The 20,288-nt window shown below is 38.6% G+C and overlaps 1 protein-coding gene across 4 annotated transcripts in view; it reads right to left on the reverse strand.

Moving 5' to 3' along the window:
- The window catches only part of DYM (dymeclin), a 439,846-nt gene that overhangs the window by 39,381 nt on the left and 380,177 nt on the right, over positions 1-20,288 (reverse strand). For all 4 annotated transcript variants that reach the window (XM_057504164.1, XM_057504163.1, XM_036918624.2 and 1 more), the window contains one exon: positions 16,037-16,150. In XM_057504164.1, coding sequence (XP_057360147.1) covers positions 16,037-16,150 — 114 coding nt within the window. The remainder of the gene's footprint in view (positions 1-16,036; positions 16,151-20,288) is intronic.

The following is a 20,288-nucleotide window of genomic DNA, read 5'->3' on the forward strand; positions in this document are numbered from 1 at the left end:
CTATGCTGATGGACAGTGACTGTAAAGGGGTTTATAGGGGAGACCTGGTATAGGGGAGAGCCTAGTAAACATAATATTCGTCATGTAAGTGTAGATTAGTGATACCAAAAACAAAGCAAAAAAAAAAAAAAAGGGCAGTTCCTGTGTGGTAACCTCCAACGAGTTCTACACAAGGGTATAAAGGGCATATAAAAGTGTAGGCAAAGGGTCTGTTTGTGTTTATACAGAGGATCAAAGCCTAATTGGGCTACCCCGAAAATGAACTAAGATACGATATGAAAAAGAACTTCCAACATCTGCACTCTCTGGAAGACTCATGCCAGAAGATGATCATCAAAAAACCCCAACAAAGATCCACGCACTGCTACAGCTGTAGATGCACTCATCCCACCAGTTCCTGGACTTGCCATGGGAATGAGGAAGGAGATATCTAAGCTGGCCTGTGCATACAGTAAAACAACAAATTTGACTGGATCTATACTGTTGGAACTCAACCAAGAATTTGGAGAAGTGCAAATTGTAGCGCTCCAAACTCTTACAACTACAGACTATTTACTGTTAAAAGAACATATGGCATGTGAACAGTCCCCAGGAATGGGTTGTTTTAATTTGTCTGATTTCTCTCAGACTGTTCAAGTTCAGTTGGACAATATCCACCATATCATAGATAAGTTTTCACAAATGCCTAAGGTGCCTTAATGGTTTTCTTGGTTTCACTGGAGATGGCTGGTAATTACAGATATGCTTTGGTTATGTAACTATACTCCTATTATGTTAATGTGTGTGCGCAATTTAAGTAGTAGCTTAAAACCTATATACGCTGAAGTTACTCTACAAGAAGATATGTCAAAGAAATAATCAATCTTCCCATGTTTTCTTCCGCCTGCTACTTCTATAGGTTTTCTTCTTCCTTCCTAATTACAACCCTTAAATAGAATTCGTGCCTCATATCAAATTTACCGAGTATCATAACTCCTCCAAGTGGTAAAGATACCTCAAGACAAATGCTGGGCATAGAAGCCACAGGGCATAAATATGCAAAGAAGTAAAAAGCTAACCTTTTCAAACAATAAGGCTTCTCTCTCACTTACCAACTCTACATTTCCCTGTATGGCCCCGGAAGATGACTGGTTAGCCAGAGACGGGTAAGATTTCTCAAGGGAGGAACAACCTAAGACAGGCACAGTCGCAGGGGGGCCATCAGGTGAGAAATTGGGGATCAACAGAGGTGAGGCTTAGAACCTCACCCCCCCTGTTCTGAGAGAAATCTTCTGCATACGTGGATGTTTTATTGCCCTGGTCTAGCTTGGATTAACACATAGTCTACAGGCACACACCTGATCATCTACATTTGCTCTCTTACAACACTAAACTATGTTTTCTACCTTTATCTTGTATCTACCTACCACTTCAGCATTTTATTAAAAATAATAATAATAAAGAGAGAAATGTGGTATCCACATATAAATCAAGTATAAAAACCAAATGAGTATTCATATTTGAACTGACTGTTTATAGTTCATAATGCATGAGCAAAACCAAAAGTTTCTGTGATGACTGCCCCTGTACGGTTCACCATGTAACTTATTCACTATGTAAGAATTTGTTCTCCATGTAAGAACTTGTTTGTTATGCCTCAGAAGATTGGAGACTGATGAAAATTAGGCTTGGGGTGGATTAATGATTGTGCATTGAGCATTGACTCTCCTATACAGAATTTTATTGTCGTTAACAACCATTTGATCAATAAATATGAGAGATGCCCTCACAAAAAAAAAAAAAAAAAAAAAAAAAAAAGGACAGACTTCCAATGGTAAAATAAATAAGTAACCTGGATGTAATGTATAGCATAAGGAATATAGTCAAGATATTGTAACAGCTTGGTAGGGTGATAGCTGGAACCTCGAATTATGTATATAAATGTTCTACCACTGTGTTGTACACTTGAAACTAATGTAATGTAATACTGTGCATCAACTACCCTTCAATAAAAAATAATTATTTAAAAAAAAAAAAAAAAAAGAAACATGTGTAGAATACTAATAATCAGAACCCACAAAAGAAATTATTATAGATAATGTTAGTCATGTTTATCAAAATAATCCATTCTTCACTTATCCATTAAAAATAATTTTGCATCTATCTGAGGGCTCTTATTTTTTGGCACAATTACATTATAAAATGCTTTGTAAGGACTGCAGTCAATGACTTGAACAGTAACTACAGAGGAATGAAACAATCTCAGGAGCTTTCATACAGCCATCCTAATAGAAGAGTCAAGATGGGGACAGATGAATAATGATAACTGCTTCTAGTTTTAACCACCTTAGCAGAATCTCTCTTTAGGAAGTTCTAATTGGTGAATCACAGATTTCTGACCATATCAAAGAAAAAATTCTATCAGAACAGAAGAGACTTAAAGATAAAATCACAAGGATTCGTGTTTCCTTTTCAATGGAGGAATATCAACATTTTCCACAGCTGCCCTTCCTTTTGTGAATTTGTCTCTCTAAGTCATTGGAACAACAGTTTGGAGAACTGGGCAAAGATTCTTTTACTACAGAAAAACCAGATTTTTATCACTTTTCAATTAAGTCTCTTAGTTTTCATGACTGTATCAAAGATGTAATGAAAATAAAAACTAAATTTTTATATTCTGGGATTACAAAGTAAGAGTTAGGCTTAATTTACTTCTTATCTATTATAAGGAAGGAAAAATCCTATGAACTGCTTATAAATCTATATTTTAATTAAACAAAAATAATCTAAGACATTATAATGAATACCATGGGTTAGATTGTTTATCAAAAATGGCTTGACATGACGCCACTACATGTGCAGAGCAATCTCGATATCATACATGAGAATTTGTGTATGTACAACTCTGTGTATGTTCTGGGTACTCCATACAGTAGCAATGGGTATAACTTCAACCATTTTAAAGATTACTCTGCAACATTATGTAACAGATACTGTCAAAGCTAAGAATTTGATTAGGTGGGTTATGAATACTTTAAACAAAGGGATTGGATGGGCAAATAGGATTGTGAGTTAGCAGGAGACATACACTCAAGATTTGAAAGATGGAACTGCTGAAATTTATGGCTCACAGGTAAGATGGATGAAAATAATTATGGACAAGCCATGTAAATTCTCTTTAGCCTGTTTCCTCACTTGCGAAATGTAAATGATCCTTATACCATGTATAACACTAAATGAGAATATCTGTATAAAAATACCTATCAAAGGGCTTGGCACATAAGTGCTCAATAAATGTAACCAGAAGATAAAAAACAAAGAAAAAGGAGCTGAGTCAAAAGAGGGATGCTTATGTCAGACTGGAGAGCAGATACAACATTTTGAAAGACCTCAGACTTTAATTTTTTGCCACTAGTTGTCTAATTTAGAAAGTAATTGGAGTATTGTATATTGGGTTATGTGTAAAAGAAGTCTTTTTTTTTCAAGGTATCATTGATATATAATCTTATGAAGGTTTCACATGAGCCACATTGTGGTTTCAACACTCACCCATATTATCCAGCCCCCGCCCCACTGCAATCACTATCCATCAGCAGAGTAAGATGCTAGAGTCATTAAGAAGTCTATTTTAAGGTTCATGAAGTGAAAGCTTTCTGTCTTTTGTGGGAAAGGAAGATAAACAGCCAAGTGCTACAAGGCTAACTGCTAGCCCTCGCCATCATCTCCTTTGTTTTTATAAGGGCAGGAAATTGGAGAAAACCAGGCCATTCAATAATGGTTCCCCAGTGTTGTAGATCATCAGGACCACTTAGAGAACTACTTCAGGGACAAATTCCTGAGGTCATCTCCAAGCCACTGACTCAGAATCCGAGGAGGGATGCAGAACCCAGCACCTGACAACAGGGCTCCAGGTGACTCCTGGAATCCTCACCTTGCAGGAAGGAGAATCAGTGTGGCCACGTTTGTTCTTAAGTTAAGACTAATGCAGACAGGATTCTAATGCCAACATCATTGAATTTCTTTTGTGCTTCCTACAGTCCTTGTCCTGAAAAAACTGCTCTGAGGGATTCAACTGAGGAACTACCTGTCCTTGGCTAAGATTTCCTATTTGTTTCCTTCTCAATGTGTAGATTTGGTGACTTGTACATCATGTATTTCACAAGATAGTCCTTAAAACCGGGACTGAATGGCCCCCAAATCAGGTGCCAGCATTATTCCAGCAGTTTCCCGAACCACTAATGAGCTTGTGTTTATGGTGCCAAGACTTGATTTTTGTCTTTACTGGCCAAGAGATTCAATGAGGCTTAGAACGGGAGGGAGGGCCACTCTGACTGTCTAACTCCTGCAGAGATTGTGTTGGTTTTGGGAGATACTTTGGTGGAAATACAGTTGGTTTCCTTGTTTTTAGGATAGAAGCCCAGCAGAGCTTTACCTTTTAGTCTCAGTGCTTCCTAGTCTCCACCTTAAAGTAAAAAGGAATTAAGATGGTGATATTCAAAAAAAGAGAGAGAGAAAACAGTAAGAAAAAAAATTAAGTCTAAAATAATTTTTAAAAAAAAGATACAGGAAAAAAGTCAACAAGGCTATTTGTACAATTAAAGTAGTAACAAGCTAGCAGCAGATTTAATCTGAAAAGGAAGCTACACTGCTGGGCTGGTGGGACAATGGCAGGTATTAGAGCTCTTCAACTTTCTCAGTCAGAAGTGAGGAGGCTCAGGCGCCTATCAGTTTTTGTGACAAATATGAAAGCATGCTCTGTGTATACTGGGACAAGTAGGGAGAAATCAATCAGAAAAAAGTAGAGTGACTCTTCACTGGACCTTCATAGAAGGCCAACAGTTCCGCACTGTTCTCTACCTTCTGAGAAAGAGTCAGAATTGACTTACTGATGAGAAGTACTAAAGTGAAGGTCTTCAGATCCGGGTTTTGTAGCTGTAAGAATGTGAGTGTGGAATAATATTATAGGCTTAAAAATTGTAACTGTTCTAACACCATGCCCAGGACCTGCACTCTTAGCTTAGCTCCTCTCTAGTATTTTGGCATGAAGCTCACCCTGCACGAGTCTATGGAGAGCTGTTCCCCACAGAAGAGTGCTCCCCTGGAGCAGTGTCTCAGACCACCACTCAGTGGCCAGCAGGCCCATCCTTCTCTGCCTGCCTCCCTGCTGCTCAGCAAATATTAAAGAGCCCACTATGTGCTCGATATGCTTCCAGGTACATCAGGGGAATGAAATGTGAGGACCTCTGTACCCCTAGAGCTTACATTATCTGGAATAATAATAAATAGTTACACAGTATGCTAGGTGATAAATGCCGTGAAACAAGAAAAAATACAAGTAGAGTGGAACAAGTAGAGTTAGGGGTGTGGGGGTGCTGAAATTTAAACAGGGAGGTCAGAGCAGGCCTGGTGGACAGATAGGCTTTACTTGATTATGTGAGTAATGATTGGTTTGAAGGAGGTACAGGAGTGAGGTGCGCAGTATCTTGGGGAGAGCAACTGAGGCCAGGAGGCAAAGCCAATGCAGAAGTCCTCAGGGTGGGCAGTGATGGTGTGTCTGGAGGAATTACCTGTTGCTGTACATTTTAAACATGAGCTGTCATTAGAAATCACCTGGGGGGCTTGTTATAGCACAGAATATGGGTTCCAGCCCCAGAGCTTCTAATTCAGGAGGTCTGGGGTGGGGCCTGAGAACATGCATCTCTAACAAGTTCCTATGGGATCCCGATGCTGTTGACACAAGGACCACATCGGAAAGTGATCTCATAAGTTGTTTTTAAAAATTGAGTCACTAAATGATAGTGGGCCATTAATTTACTAGGTCTGACTGGCAATTAAAAAAATAGAAAAGAAATAGAATAGGAACTACCAGAGCCTATCACATTTACTAAGGATAAATGCAACTTTTTTCATGAAACTTGTTTCGATTGTATATAAATGTGTACAAATACATTTTTACCATGGGTGGTGGTCAAAAAAGTTTGAGAGCCAATAGTCTAATGACATTAGTGTGTCATTAAATAACAGAAACCACATTAATTTGGTGGAGGAAATCATGGGAGTCCTATTGTTTCAGATGGACACTATGCCTTGAACTTCCCTTGGGTCTTATCTACATGCCCATAAATTTCCTCTGCCTGGATTTCTCTTCTTTTATCTCTATGGAAACCATACCAACCCTTCGAGACAGATATCAAATCCAGGTTTCCCCTTAAAACTTTCCAAGTGATGTCTCTTTTCCTTCCTCTGACCTCCTCCAGAACGTAACTTCTACACCGTTCATTCAATATATGGCACAAACTGCCCTGATCTATTAGTGATCTTTCCAAGTGTGCATCTTTTCTCTCCTGAAATGTGGTATTTTTTGAGGGCAGGGTTGGTGACTTATACACCTCTATTTCCCCAACAATGCCCTAAGCATTGTCATGTTCAAAGTGGACTAGTTGTGGATGAAATAAACATACCATATTTTAAAATTATAATATATTAGTTGTATGTTATATGTAATATATATGATGATGATGAAAATTAAGTAAAGAAACAGGTGAATGAATAAATTCTGAGATGCAAATACACGAGGGTAGAAATGGGGCAAAGTAAAGGGAACCCAGCTGGGCTTAGTGTAAGAGTGCATGGCTCTAATCCTCCACCCCAGCGTCTAGGCTGAGGGGTCCTTGGGAGGAGAAAATCCTCACTTTTTATTAAGGCATTTTGATGCTTTGCTCTAATGCTCTATGATAGATAATAAGGAGAGTTGAAGGACCAATGGAGGAATCAGTATTTTGGCTGAGAGGATAGAGAGACATAAGGAATCAGGGGCAGAGTGGAGTGGAGAAGTTAATTTACGCAACAAATATGTATTAAATGATTTGGTTCTAGGCCCTAAGCTAGACACTATGGAATGCTTTTTGCTATAATAGAAGGACATACAGGGACGTATAAGGGCCCAGAGGACCATGGAGACAGAATGACCTGAGGCTGCCTCAGTGAATCAGGGTGGGCTTCACAGAAAGGGAAAAGGAGTCATGTGTTGTGACTTGGAAACATGAACAGTTCATCTGACAGACAAGACATGAAGCTATGAGAAGCTGGAAGGAAAGGAGAAAGAAGGCAGGAGCAACATGTGTTAAGGCACAAATGTATAAAGATACTGGCCATTTGGAGATCTGCCAGCAGTTTGGAGCCCAGGCTCCACAGGGTAAAAAAGAACTAAAGATAAGTTAAGAGCTAGGCTATGAAGGGCCCTGTGTGTTGGATCAGAGCAGGCAGCAAAGTGAGATGCCTGGCTACAGGGCTAAGGATGCCTGGGGAGGAAGACTACGCAAGGTGGGATGCCAGTTACAGGCTGTGGGGCTGGACAGTGTGAGACATGGAGAAGCAAACAGGCATCATGGTGATGTGGAGGGAAAGGAAACATTTGGGAAATATTTACAAATCATACAACTTAGTGTCTAACAGCACTTAGGAGTTGGAGAGTCAGGTTTCTACGGGTAGAGACACATGAGACAGCAGATGTGTAAGGACATCTGTGGACATGTCGAGTGCTGTTCCTCTGAGGTGGGACCCTCCCATAGCAGGTGGGTACCTTGGGCTGGCATGAGGAGTCTGCTCTGGAGATCCATAAGATGACTATAAAATAAAAGCTTTAAAAATCATTAGCATGAAAATGGTTATCTACTTTTAATTCCTATGATTTATCAAGTGTGTTAAGTAAATGAAATGAAAGGTTCAGTTAAAGCCCATAACATATTATTCAACAGTTTCCTATTTACACTAAAAGAGAAATTATTTCTGGTTAATTCTCCCTGAAAAGTATGACCTAATTCTTGAATGCTAGATAAACTTCTTAATCCTCAAATTACAGACAATTCACAAAACTGAAGAAAAGAGAGAACCTAGAGACGTTACATAATCAAATATGAGGCACATTGGTAATGGTATGAGAACTAGCACAGGCCTTTGTGAATTTTGATCCGCCACCATGACATTCAAACTGCTCACCAGTAAGTAAAATGGGAGCCAGGAACATGCTCCGTTGTGGACGCAGACAGTGAGAACTTTGAGCTGTGGCTTCTAACTCAGTTCCCAGAGGACATACTAACTGTATTTATTTCCTTCCAAACCCTAAAGGAGAAATAAGCAATTTAGGATTTCAGAGCCTGTGCTCTAAGTCTCTGTTTATGCAGGAGGGTCCGAAAAATCTAATTACCTGGTATTGCTTTTCCCAGACTTCATGGAACAGCAGTAAGAAGAGGATGTTTAGAATGACATTAATACTATTTACTCTGAACAGCCAAGTTGTTTAACTATATAGACAGATTTATCCAAAGAGTATATATTCCCACACAGGATATTACACAAATATTTTAGAAGGCTATGTCAAATAACATTTGATTGAAAAATATTTTATTTGGTTGAAAGTCAATTACTAAACTATGGGCTTCCAGATCTTAATGGTTACTTGTCCAAAATTGGAAGAATTCTTCTTCTGGCTTCAGTTCTATAATGTAAGGGAAACTTCAAAATCTTTTGGCTCATCTTCTTCAGTTGACATTGGCTGGCTAATTTCTCAGGAGTAAGAGTCATACTTCTCTTAACACAAAAGGTGGTTGGAAAGAACTCTGAATTTTCTTAATGTTTAATTATATTTTAAGAAAGAACAAATCAGTAAGTACATACCACTCCACACTTCATAAAGAACTTGCTAAAACAGCATTTCCAATTTGAAATAACTTCTTTTACATCAACCTTGCATACAAAGCTATTATTACATACCCGACAATTATTTTATCAGTATATATTAGTGAGCCACCCAAAAGGCTATAATGTGCTGTCATATGGTATAATACAAATATTATTCAACACACAGCTTGAATTTTCAATCAACTTTAGATAAGGCAGTATTCTATGAATTAAACTCTAGAGGTTTTAAGTGATTCGTTTTATTATAAACACTCAATCCAAAAAGATGATTAAAATAATTGAGATAAGGCTTGATTATAGAGACAAACAGCCCTTTCTTTCCTAACATCTGTGGCAATAATGTGCTATCATTTAAACCAACTGAGGATGACTCACCATCTGTGAGTAAATATAATTTTAGTTTCTTTTCTAGTACTGGGGACATCTTTCTTCCCTTTTGTTTTTTGTTTTTTTTAAATTGAATCATCCATCTTTTATCATCTGTCCCTCCCACAACCACTGAGTGAGATGGTAAACTGGAGGCAGGGGTACAGTTTCTTGCTATGTTTCACAATAAAACTAACTGGCCCACTTAAGGGATTTATGCATGATCTTGACCTCAAAAGGATCTTGCTTTAAATAAGAGTTAACTGGCCTTGGACCTCCCACAGATCAATTAATGTAACCATAATCCTGGAAAACAAAGAGTTATATTTTCATTTATGTTACTATCTCAAATATAAAGGACACTTTTTTTCTCAACACAGTATATATAGTAAATGAACATATTAACTTTCAAACATAGAGCCTATATATTATAATTCATTATACTTTAAGGCAAGTATTACAGTCAACTTATGAAATTAATTTTCATAACGTGAAGGGGCTCATAGAAAATAAAGCCTAAGATTGGAGTAAGTGGGGAAAAAAATGGACTGAAGACAGAATTAGTAAGAGATAAGCCAAAAGAAAAGAGCAAACGTTTATCATAAGGGGAGGGATGGATATATAAGAAGAAAAGTACCTGGATGTTACAGCAGATGAAGAAGCATTCACTGTCCATGGAAAGTAGATGGGGAAAGAATAGGCAAATGGAAGGGTACATAAAGTTCCAAAAAGGCAGCCTAGCACCCAAATCTTGTCTCCTAAATACCATTAAAAAAAAAAACCCCAACAGTCACTGGAGAAGTGGTTGACTCCAGGACTGGGACAGGAAAAATACAAGATGAGTCTGGAGCATCTTGTGACACCAGAAAGTAAAGAAGTGTTCAAAACAAGGTGGGGGCACACCAAAGGACACAGGAATCAACCTAGAGGAGCTCCCACTGGCCAAAGCTAAAACAAGCGAGGAAGAGAATAAATAAATTACAGCACTGAATTACAACCTATAGAATACAAATTTATCATTAGGTAAACAACACAGTAATAACTGTGTAGGTAAGATCCACTGATGGATAATAAAATCAGTGAGCAAAAAGTCTGAGGAGAAACAGGATTAGCAAAGTCCTCAAGTCTCACTCCCAAGAAAGCAATTGATTACAAAGAGATGCATAGTGAGTTCTCACTGGAGAAACCTCCTACGTGTATTTAGAGGAGGGAGGCATTTGTAGATTGAGGAATAAAAGGAAAGGCCTCATAAAAGGTGTTAAATTTGTCTAGGTCTTTAATGAATGCTCAGAATTTAGATAAGCATAAAGCTAAGGATTGGTGGGAGTTTGGGGGTGCAGAGGGGATTGTATGTTGGGAAGAGGGAACTGGGTGATCAAATCCAAAACTGCAGGAAGGACTGGATGGCAGAGAGAGAGTTCTGGGTGGCTGAAGCACTGGCTGGACAGAGGGATGTATGGAGAACAAGCCGGGTCGGCAGTTGGGGTCAGGCTGTGGACGGTCTAATTCCATCCAAGGACTCCATACTTTAACTGGGAGCAAGAAGACACTGACCTCTCGGTATTTTTGAATAGGAGGAGGATGTTACTAGAGCACTGCTCTACAAATATTCTTCATGGAATTTTAGAAGAAGGGATCCTAGACTCTTAAAAATTCCAAGAAATCTTTGGGATCATCTTGTGAAAAAACTTTTATACTAGAAATTCTTTCAACCGTTTTCCCTATGGTATGGATTTGAGCTCCCTTGCCATCTGGTGCTCTTCCTACATTTAGCATCCAGACTTTATTGTGAATACTTTACTATTTCATGGGGCCACACATGGACAGCTAAGCAACTTCAGCTGTCAGGAAAGATTTCCTTAGGTTAAACTAGTACCTGTTTTGGTTCAATTTATACGCATTGTCTTATGGCATAAAGTGAAATGCTTAATTCCTCTTTTACAGTATAATCCTTAAAGTAGTCGAACCCAGTATTTAGGTTTTCCTGAAGTCCTCTCTTCTCCAGGTGAGATATCCTATTCCTCACCTTATGTGATTTACAGGGTCTTTACTATAAATTCACCTGCTTCTGCACACAGCCTAGTTTACTAACATGACCCGGACGGAGCCAGACATCCCTAGGGTGGTCTTATCAACATGGAACAAATAGGGCACCTACAGTGGTGAACAAAACAGACCCAGGGGACAGACAGCTTGGTCTGAAGCCAGCTTAGCACGCAGGCAGTTATTTAACTGTGTGCTTTAGCTGCTTCATCAAGAAAATCAAGGTAATAACAGTGCCAATTCCTAGCATTATAAAGTGCTCAGACCAGTGTCTTACAGGAATATTATTATTATTATTATGGAAGCTTGATTTCTTGAATTTTACTGACAGGTTACATCTTTCAGCAACTTGAAAAATTGTTTATCTAGGCTTTAAGATTAAAAGGGCTGGCCGCTCTTTTATCATTCATTTACTTATCTTGGCTTCAATTTTATGTAAAGGATAGACTCTTTTCCAGTTTGGATTATTCTCACTGGAGAAGATAAAATAAACAAACTCGCATTTGAACATGGGGAAAATGTACCAACCAGTCAGCAATCTCGTCTGTTGTCCCCGTGCTGAAAGCCCACGACTTACTTCCTTTCCCCTCTCCTCTCAAAGCCTCCAAGTCTCTTTCTAATTTCAGTGTCTTGATAACATTTGTGTAAGTTCCTGCCACTCCGCTACATTTGGCCTTCTGTCCTTTGTGCGTATCCTTTTAAAAACCCATGTCCATCAAGGCGCTTCTTGATCCTATGCCACATGGTTTGTTGGCAACTCAAGCATCTTTCTCCCCCTTCCATTTCATTTCTCCCCATTTCAACCCCTGCATTGCAGGGACTGGAAGCCTAGAAACTACATTTCCTAGAATATCTCCAGTAGCAGGGCTGTGGGTTAGATTGTGGCAATGAGGGGCATCTGCATGTATTTTGGAAGATAGAAGAGAAAAAGAGGTCACTGTGGCTCTGTTAACAGTGTTGGTCAGGCTTGTGAGCTTCAGCGGAAGCAGTTCCGCCAGTGGCTTCTAGTAATTTTCCTGCAGACCCCCATGTAGATGCTGCAGGCAGACCAGATCGTTGGTGATGACATTACTGCTACTTCTAGCAGTTTTCCCCAAATTTGGCTTTCCTAGTCCTTTCAACTATTTTTGAAGTCCGTATATTAAATTCCTTTCTGTTTGAAATCAGGGGTTTTATTTTCCTGACAGAAGAGGTTTATGCAACTATTGGAATGGGTAAAGTAAGCAAAGATCAGGGAAGCTGCAACAGAACACAGTCTATAGCACTGCAGAGGATGGTTCTCAGAGGTCCAATGCAAGTCACTTCAAACCCCAATATCTCTGGAGTGCCATCGATGAGCTCTGCCGTCTACACCACCAAACCAGGAGAAGGGCAGGCGCTGCCTCGGGAGAATACTGGCTTCTTCTTGTCTTCAGCCTCTCCATTGCATGCAAGTGCCTTTCTCTGACAGACTCTTGACCCAGAACTACACAGAGAGGAAGATTCTGGGAAATGGATTCTGGCTTCTTCTCCATGATAGAGAGGAGGCTGGAGAAGGGGGTGATACTCCTGTACAAAAGTAGCTCTCATATTTGTTTGCATAGGACAATCAGTGCTTAGACAGCACTTTTTTGTTTTTTTAGTTTTGTATCCTTTCTGAATTGTTCTGTTTTTTCTTGTTATGAGCCATATCCAACTTTTAGCAATTTGTTTCCTTTAGCATACAGATCTGACTTTGCCCTTTGCCATTATGAACTGAAAGGTGACATTTTTGTCATAAATAAACTTTTTCCCCATTAAAAAAATCCCTAGATTAATAGTTTTTCTTATTATTTCTTGCATCTTCTGAGAGACCTGTTGTCAATAATTTATGCAATTTTGCAATTTTCTGTTTTGTGGAGAACAACAATTGTGTAACACATTAAGACAGAATTATACTCTTAGAAATGGAAAGCCTCTTAAAAGTCACACAGTTGGATTTCCCAACCAAGATGTGAGTCTTTACAATCAGAATTGCAAACAATCACATGTGTTCCTTACTTTCTGTCCTTGTTGCCAATGGCAGCCATTGTTAATGATCTCAACACTCTCCCCTGCTGACCCTGAACTCAGGCCTACAATCTTCTCCATTCACTCCTCGAGCCAGCTAGTGCCAACAGATGAGAGCTGCATCCAAGATCAAACCGACTGCCCCCTGCCCAGTGGCCATCGGCCTATTACTCTAACCTCTTCAGTGAGAGTGAATGCATCACTTCCCAAATGTTGCCTATATCTAAACGATTTCATCCATTAGAAAGTTCTTCCTTATATGGGACTGAAATACAGGTCCTTCTGTATAAAAGCTCTACCTGTTGGTGCAATTCCTGAGACCACACATAAAAAGTCTAAATCTGCTTCATAAACAATTCTTCCAGTACTTGAAGACAAAGTCTCTTCTGCTCAAATCTTGCTTTTAAGACTAATAACAACAGTGTTGAGTTCCTCTAATCACTCTCTTTGTTCTTTCACAATTTCGGTGATTTTAAGTTTTCCAGATTGTCTTTGGGAAATCCAAAAGTTTGCTCTGAATTGCCTAGTACAGACAGCTCCCATTCACTGGTAGCACACCGAACCACTTGCACTGCTGAGCCACACAACATTTAGCAGAGCAGAGCCAGGCAGACCTGTGACAGACTCAAACATAAGTCCCTCCCGTCGGCCATGGTCGCCTGTACTTTTGTCCCCATTCTGCTTTGTGCTTTCCCTCCCCTGGCCCAGCATCTTGTTCTTCCGTCCGTCCCTCCCTCCCTCCCATATTCCAGAGTGCCTTTTTCAAGCCCCATTCCATGGTTATTATGGCTTTCTACATTTCCTTCCCTGCACTGAATCTTCCCTCTTCTTCTTTGGTTGAAATCTGGCTCCCCCGTTGGGACTCTCATTCTCTGGAACCTCAGGAAGTAGAGGCTGCTGCCTCTTTCACACTCCAGGCTTCAGGGTCTGCAGGTGGGACTGAGGTCCTCTTTGCTTTCTTTGTTGTTTCCTGGCTATTATTCCTCTAACCTTCAGCAAAAAGCTCTGCTCTTATGAGGCTGCTTCCAGCTTCTTCTAGTCTGTGTAGCTTCCACCTACTGACTTCCAGACCATGTACCTTTACTGCAGCATTTGGCTCACATTCTCTCCCTCCACCCGTGGTTTCGCATCCTGAGAGACTATGATGCCCGTGTACATGAGCCACCCTCGACTTTCAGTTCATTAACTGGCTCAGTCATACTGACTTTCATGCACATCAACAGCACTTGAGTCCCCCACTCATGGCCTAACCCAAACTGCATCATCACCGAGATCTGCTCCACTTTTGACATCTTTCTCTAGTACTCCCACTAGGCCAGTTCTTAAATCTCATTACATTAGTCCCCCCTCTTCTGCCTCCTGTGCATTATCCTTTCTTACAGCCTCCTAACAGTTCTACCTTGTTCTTGACTTAGCTTAGACACCAAGATCCATCACTTCCTGTGAGCAGCCACTCTAATCTTTATGGATTTTGTACTGGTTCACATGACATTGTTCAAGAAAATTTGAAGTAGTGCCCCCCTCCTCCAAAACTCAAAACCAACAACAAACACACAACAAAAACCCCTACAAAGTCTTACTTTATGTAAGAATGGAAGTAATATGAATTCCCTACATTTGAAGAATTGTTAGGAATAAAGTTAAAGCTGGAGGGTCCAGTGAACTGTAGTAAGTTTTTACCCTATTGCCACATGGTGGTGCCATTTTAGCCGATAAACAGATTAACACCTGCCATCTTTGCCCAGCACTGTGGAAACTCACTGCTGTTTACCTACGGTGGGACTTCCTCACATGGTATGATGACTAATGCACTGTTGTTTTACAAACTCTGTTATAACAACTGAAAATATTTTCATATCCTACAACAATATCTCTCAAGCACTCATTAAGCAGTGGTTCTAGTGATAATGCTAAAAAACCCAGCCCCCCAAAACAGTGAACAGAAGTGAGTTGTGATAAAACACTGTGAAGGCCAAACATCGACTCTGATGCCCTGTGTTGTTAATTTAGGAAAAAGCACTCTAAAAAAGTTAGAGGTAATGAAGGAAAAAATTAAAAAGAAGTATTGAAGTAAAAATATGCTACAATGCTGTAACATTCATGCACTGCCCCCACCAAAATATCCTTTTATATGTTTTCCTATGAAAAAATTAGTCTTGAAATATGTACTTTATATCATGAGATCACATCAGGAACACATCTAACACAGAAATGTAAATGCCTTCTTAAAGCATGACATTTCCCCAACCTTTTCCATGTAATGCTCCTGTTTCCATGGCTACACCCAGGCATACAGTAAATAATGTGGGGATTATGAGCATGGACTTTGGAGCCAGACTGCCCAGGTATGAACCTCCCAGTTCCATTGTTTCCTGATTGTATGGTTTGGGGTAAGTTACAACAATTCTGTGCATTAGTTTCCTTATTTAAAGAATTAGGTTGATAACACTACCTACCTCAAAGGTTTGTGAGGCTTGAGTGAGTTAATACACACAACACACATAGAGCCCCACACAGCACTGAGTAAACACTGTGTGTTAGCCACACGTATAGTCGTTGTTGTCACCACCACTGCCACCACTTTCCCATCAACCCTTGACACCTACAAGACAACTGATTTCACTGGGTTTATAAAATGAGGCCCTTTGAAAATTCATAGTGTATGACTTACTCATAGTGTATGCAGTGGTTACTCATAGGACAGGCAGTTGTATGAAGATACCAGTCCTTCTTTTGCTATTTTCTTTTGGAAAACCATCAGAGTCCTTCTTCCTGACAATTCTCTGTATCAGTATACAGTAGAGAAAGCAATATTTAATGAGCAGGTGCTGGGGAAGTGGTATGATTCTGAATGCAGCCTGCTCAGGCACTAATATTTACATCAAATGATACAACAGTATGTTCCTTTCACCAGTCTTACCTTTAGCCTGTCTTTGGGCAGTGCAACAACCCCTTGCTTGATGATTTCCAAGACCCGTTCCACAGACAGCTCAGCTCCAGCTTGTAGCAGCTTTGAGCTGAAGAAGGTGATCACCTGGAATGCAAAGTAAAGTGTTATTTTTTCAACAAGTAGATGGAAGAGATGCATTTTCAGTAGATGCCTTTCTCACATGGTAATCAAACCATCATAATTCCATTTTTTCTAGTAACCTGGCTTTTAATTCACTAGCTTTCCCAAATGCAGTCCTCTCCGTAAAGGGCTGAATTAGAGCCAACCTCTGAATATTCAGGACTGATTATCCATTCTATGAATTAAGTCTGAATTCTGCTTTCTTGTGCTACCTCACCTTGTCCTTATATACCATTTAGAGAACGGCACTTGTCAGAAGGTAGGAAGAGAAAGCTAAAGGTTAAAACTTGTCAATTTTGAGGCTTAAAAGTAACTCTCAAAAAAAGGCCTTAAAAAGAAAGGAATGTGAACCTAATGGCTAAAATGATGTATCTTCATTTATAAAATAAAGAAGTTGCCCTATCTACTACACAGGAAACTATTACAATACACTTGAAAGTAGTCTGTTAAGAGTAAAACCCATGCATGTTACTACCAGAAATCTATCCAATCAATAACATTTCTTTGTAGTTATATGTTTACATTTCCTGATTTGATGCCTTGCAGAGTTAAACATTTTGTAAGAACTAAATTTGGTGGCATAGGTCATCTCATCCAAACCAGACAGGAAAAGGAGGTGAAATCTACTGAAAGTAAATTCCCAGAAATCCTCCAAGTTAAAACCAGTGTGATCACCACAAGTGTAATACATTGCTATAGGGCAACTAAAAACTGTTCTATTTTTAATTGATGAATTTATGCATAACTCTTAACATCTGCTGTATTATAGACTTTATGTGGATTATTTGGAAGGGAGGTTAATTGGTTGGTTTAAAATAGTGATTTCCTCCCCAAAACCTAGCCTGATAAGTTTCTTAGGTATGTAAACCTAAATCTACTGAGAAAAATTTGTATTAGTTTTATTTTCAGAAAAATTAAACGGTATTAAGATTGAGGAAGTTTCCATGGTTTCCACAGTTTTTGTTTTATCATGAAAGAGTACTGAATTGTCACAAATGCTTTTTCTGCATGGAGATATGATTTTTTTCTTCTTTAGTATATTAATGTGGTAAATTATATTAATTAGGTTTTGAAAGTTGAACCAGCCTTGAATTCCTGGGATATATGCTAATTGATCATGCTATCCTGTCAGATTCAATTTGCTAGTATTTTATTGAGGATTTTTGTGTCTATATCCATGAACAATATTACTTTGTAATTTTCTTTTCTTGTAATATCTTTGTCTAGTATTGGCATTAGGGTAATAATGTCCTCAACAAAACAAGTTGGGAAGTATGTCCTCTTCTGTTATTTGGAGGAGCTGTATTGAAATAGTTATTACTTCTTTCTTAAAAGTTTGGGAGAATTCAAGGGTGAAGCCATCTAGACCTAAAGGTTTCATTGTTGGAAAATTTTAAGTACTAATTTAATATCTATTAAAGATATAAAACTATTCGGACTATTTTTTCAAGAGTAAGCTTTGAAAGTTTGTGTCTTTGAAGGGATTTCTCCATTTCATCTAAGATATAATTTATAGTCAGACTTATTCTTATTCATAATATTCTCTTATTATCTTTTCAATGTCCTCTCTATCATTTCTGATATTGGTAATTTGTGTCTTGTTTCTTTTCCCTCTTGATTAGTTTGGCTACAGATTTTTCAATTTTACATGTTTCCCCCCCCAAATAATCAGCTTTTGGTATCAATGATTTTCTCTCTTTCTTTTTCAGTTTCATTGATTTTTGCTCACGTCTTCATATTTTCCTACCTTCTTCTTGCTTCGGATTTAATTTTCCCTTTTTTCCCCTAGTTTCTCAATGTAGAATCTTATCAGTGATGTTTATTCTTATCTAACAGAAATATTTAATTCTGTAAATTTCCCTCAAAGCTTTAGTTGGGTCTCACAGGTTTTGAAATATGCAGTTTCAGTTTTGCCCACTTTAAAATATGTTCTATTTCCCTTGTGACTTCCTCACTTCGACTCAGAGGTGCACTGCTTAATTTTCAAATATCTGCAGTATTTTCCAGATATCTTTCTTACTGATTTCTAGCTTAATTTCATGTTGTCAAAGAGTATACTCTATAAGACTTAAAAAAAATTTCTTAAGGTTTTATGGCCCCAAATATGGTCTATCTCAGTGAATGTTCCACATGCACTAATGTTGGGAGGATGTTCTATAAATGTCAATTAAATCAAGTTGATTGGTAGTATTGTTTGGGTCCTCTATATTGTTACTAATTTTCTATTTATTTTATCAGTTATTTAGAAAGAAGTGTTAACTTCTCCAATTACAATTATGAATTTATCCATTTCTCCTTGCAATTCTCAGTTTTTGCTACATGTATCTTGAGGTCTGTTGTTAAGATACATCGACATTTGGGATTGTTATGTCCTCTTCGTGAATGGATCCCTTTATCATTACATGGTGTCCCTCTTTAGCTCTGGTAATATTCCTTGTTCTGAAGTCTATTTGCTGTTAATATAGTCACTCCAACTTTCTTTCAATTAATGCTTGTGTACGAAAACTTCACCCTTTTACTTTTAATCTATGTCTTTATATTTAAAATGAATTTCATATTGACAGAGCATAGTTAGATCTTTTTATCCAATCTCAAAATCTGTTAATTGGGGCATTTAATGTAATTGTGGACATGACTGGATTGAAGTCTACCACATTGCTTGTTGTTTCTATTTGTTCTACTATTACTTATTTTGATTTTTCTGCCTGTCTTTGGACTGAATATAATTTATGATTCTATGTTATCTCCATCTTGGCTTACTAGTTATATCTCTGTTTTTTATGGCTTGCCTGGAGTTTATAATATACATCTTTAATTTATTGGTCTACCCTCAAATAATATACTATTTCACATTGTCAAAAACTGTCAAGAGTCCTGAATTCTACCCTACTTGCAAGTTAACAAGTTAGTCAGTCACAGTTTCATGGATACTGGAAGATGATGGAGATTTCTGGGTCAGTGATGAAGAAGAGTTTTTAAGTCACAGCAATAGCAGTAACTGAAGCATTAGCATTTTTATACTGGCTCCCCAAGCCCCTATTTGCATAGGGGTGATTTGAAGAGTACTAGGTGACCCTGTACATGCAGTGGGTTATACTGTAGAACAGAACTGTGAGCTTAGGAAACCCAAATCTTTTGTTATGATCAGTAATCATGTCAACCTCTTGCTATAGACAGAGGCATAGATATACCCTGATCCTACCTCTATGTCCTCTTTGTCTAGACTGTGCTGACCCCAGACAGCTGAATGGCTCACTCTTTACCTCCCTCATGTCTTAGCTCAAATGCACTGTCTCAGAGAGGCCTTCTCTGTGCTCTTTAGGTTTGCAATTCCCACCTCTATTCCAACTAGCACTAATTATTCCTTCTTCTTCTGCCTTAAGCAACTAGGTAGATATTGATGTCATTTGCTGAGATAAGGGAGACTGCAGAAGAGCTGATTCATTTTGTGTTTGATTTTTGAAGAAAATAATTCTGATTTAACATTGCTCAACATTTATGGGACTGCACTAGTCTGGAGCTCGGTAAGGATGGTCAGTTCCAGAAATACACAAAATCTAACATGAATTATACACTGTCCAGAGATAAAAATTGTTCTTGCCTATACCACACTACACAACTATTATTCATTGCTCTCTACTAACATTCAGCCATGCAATTTCTTTCATATCTCTCATTTGGTGTGGTAATTCTATTTTGTCCTGTTGCTTAATTCATCCAGATCACATCAGCTTATGAGTTAGACAGGAGGGACATATACCAGTGGCTAATAGAAATTTGGCCACCTTAAAAACCCGTGTCTAACTCCTGCAGAAGTCAGAAGTGCTCCAAGGTTAGTCATTTCGTTTTCAGATATTCAATCTTGCAGAATGTGTTAATAAAAACATCAACTTTCAACTCCCCATCAGCTAAAAATAACAGTACATTCATGGTCTCCTCTACATAGTTTTCAAGGTTAACTCTGTGGAAGAAGAAACAGCAAAGGCTTGCTTAAGCCAAAATGTCAGGGGCATTTCGGGGAAGGAAGGGGAAGATAAAGTGCAGAAAGAGGCAAAAAGTAGAGAAGTTATTTATATCCTTATCATGTCATTCTTTTCAAAAT

The sequence above is a fragment of the Manis pentadactyla genome, chromosome 6, assembly GCF_030020395.1.
Source record: "Manis pentadactyla isolate mManPen7 chromosome 6, mManPen7.hap1, whole genome shotgun sequence".
Taxonomy (NCBI): domain Eukaryota; kingdom Metazoa; phylum Chordata; class Mammalia; order Pholidota; family Manidae; genus Manis; species Manis pentadactyla.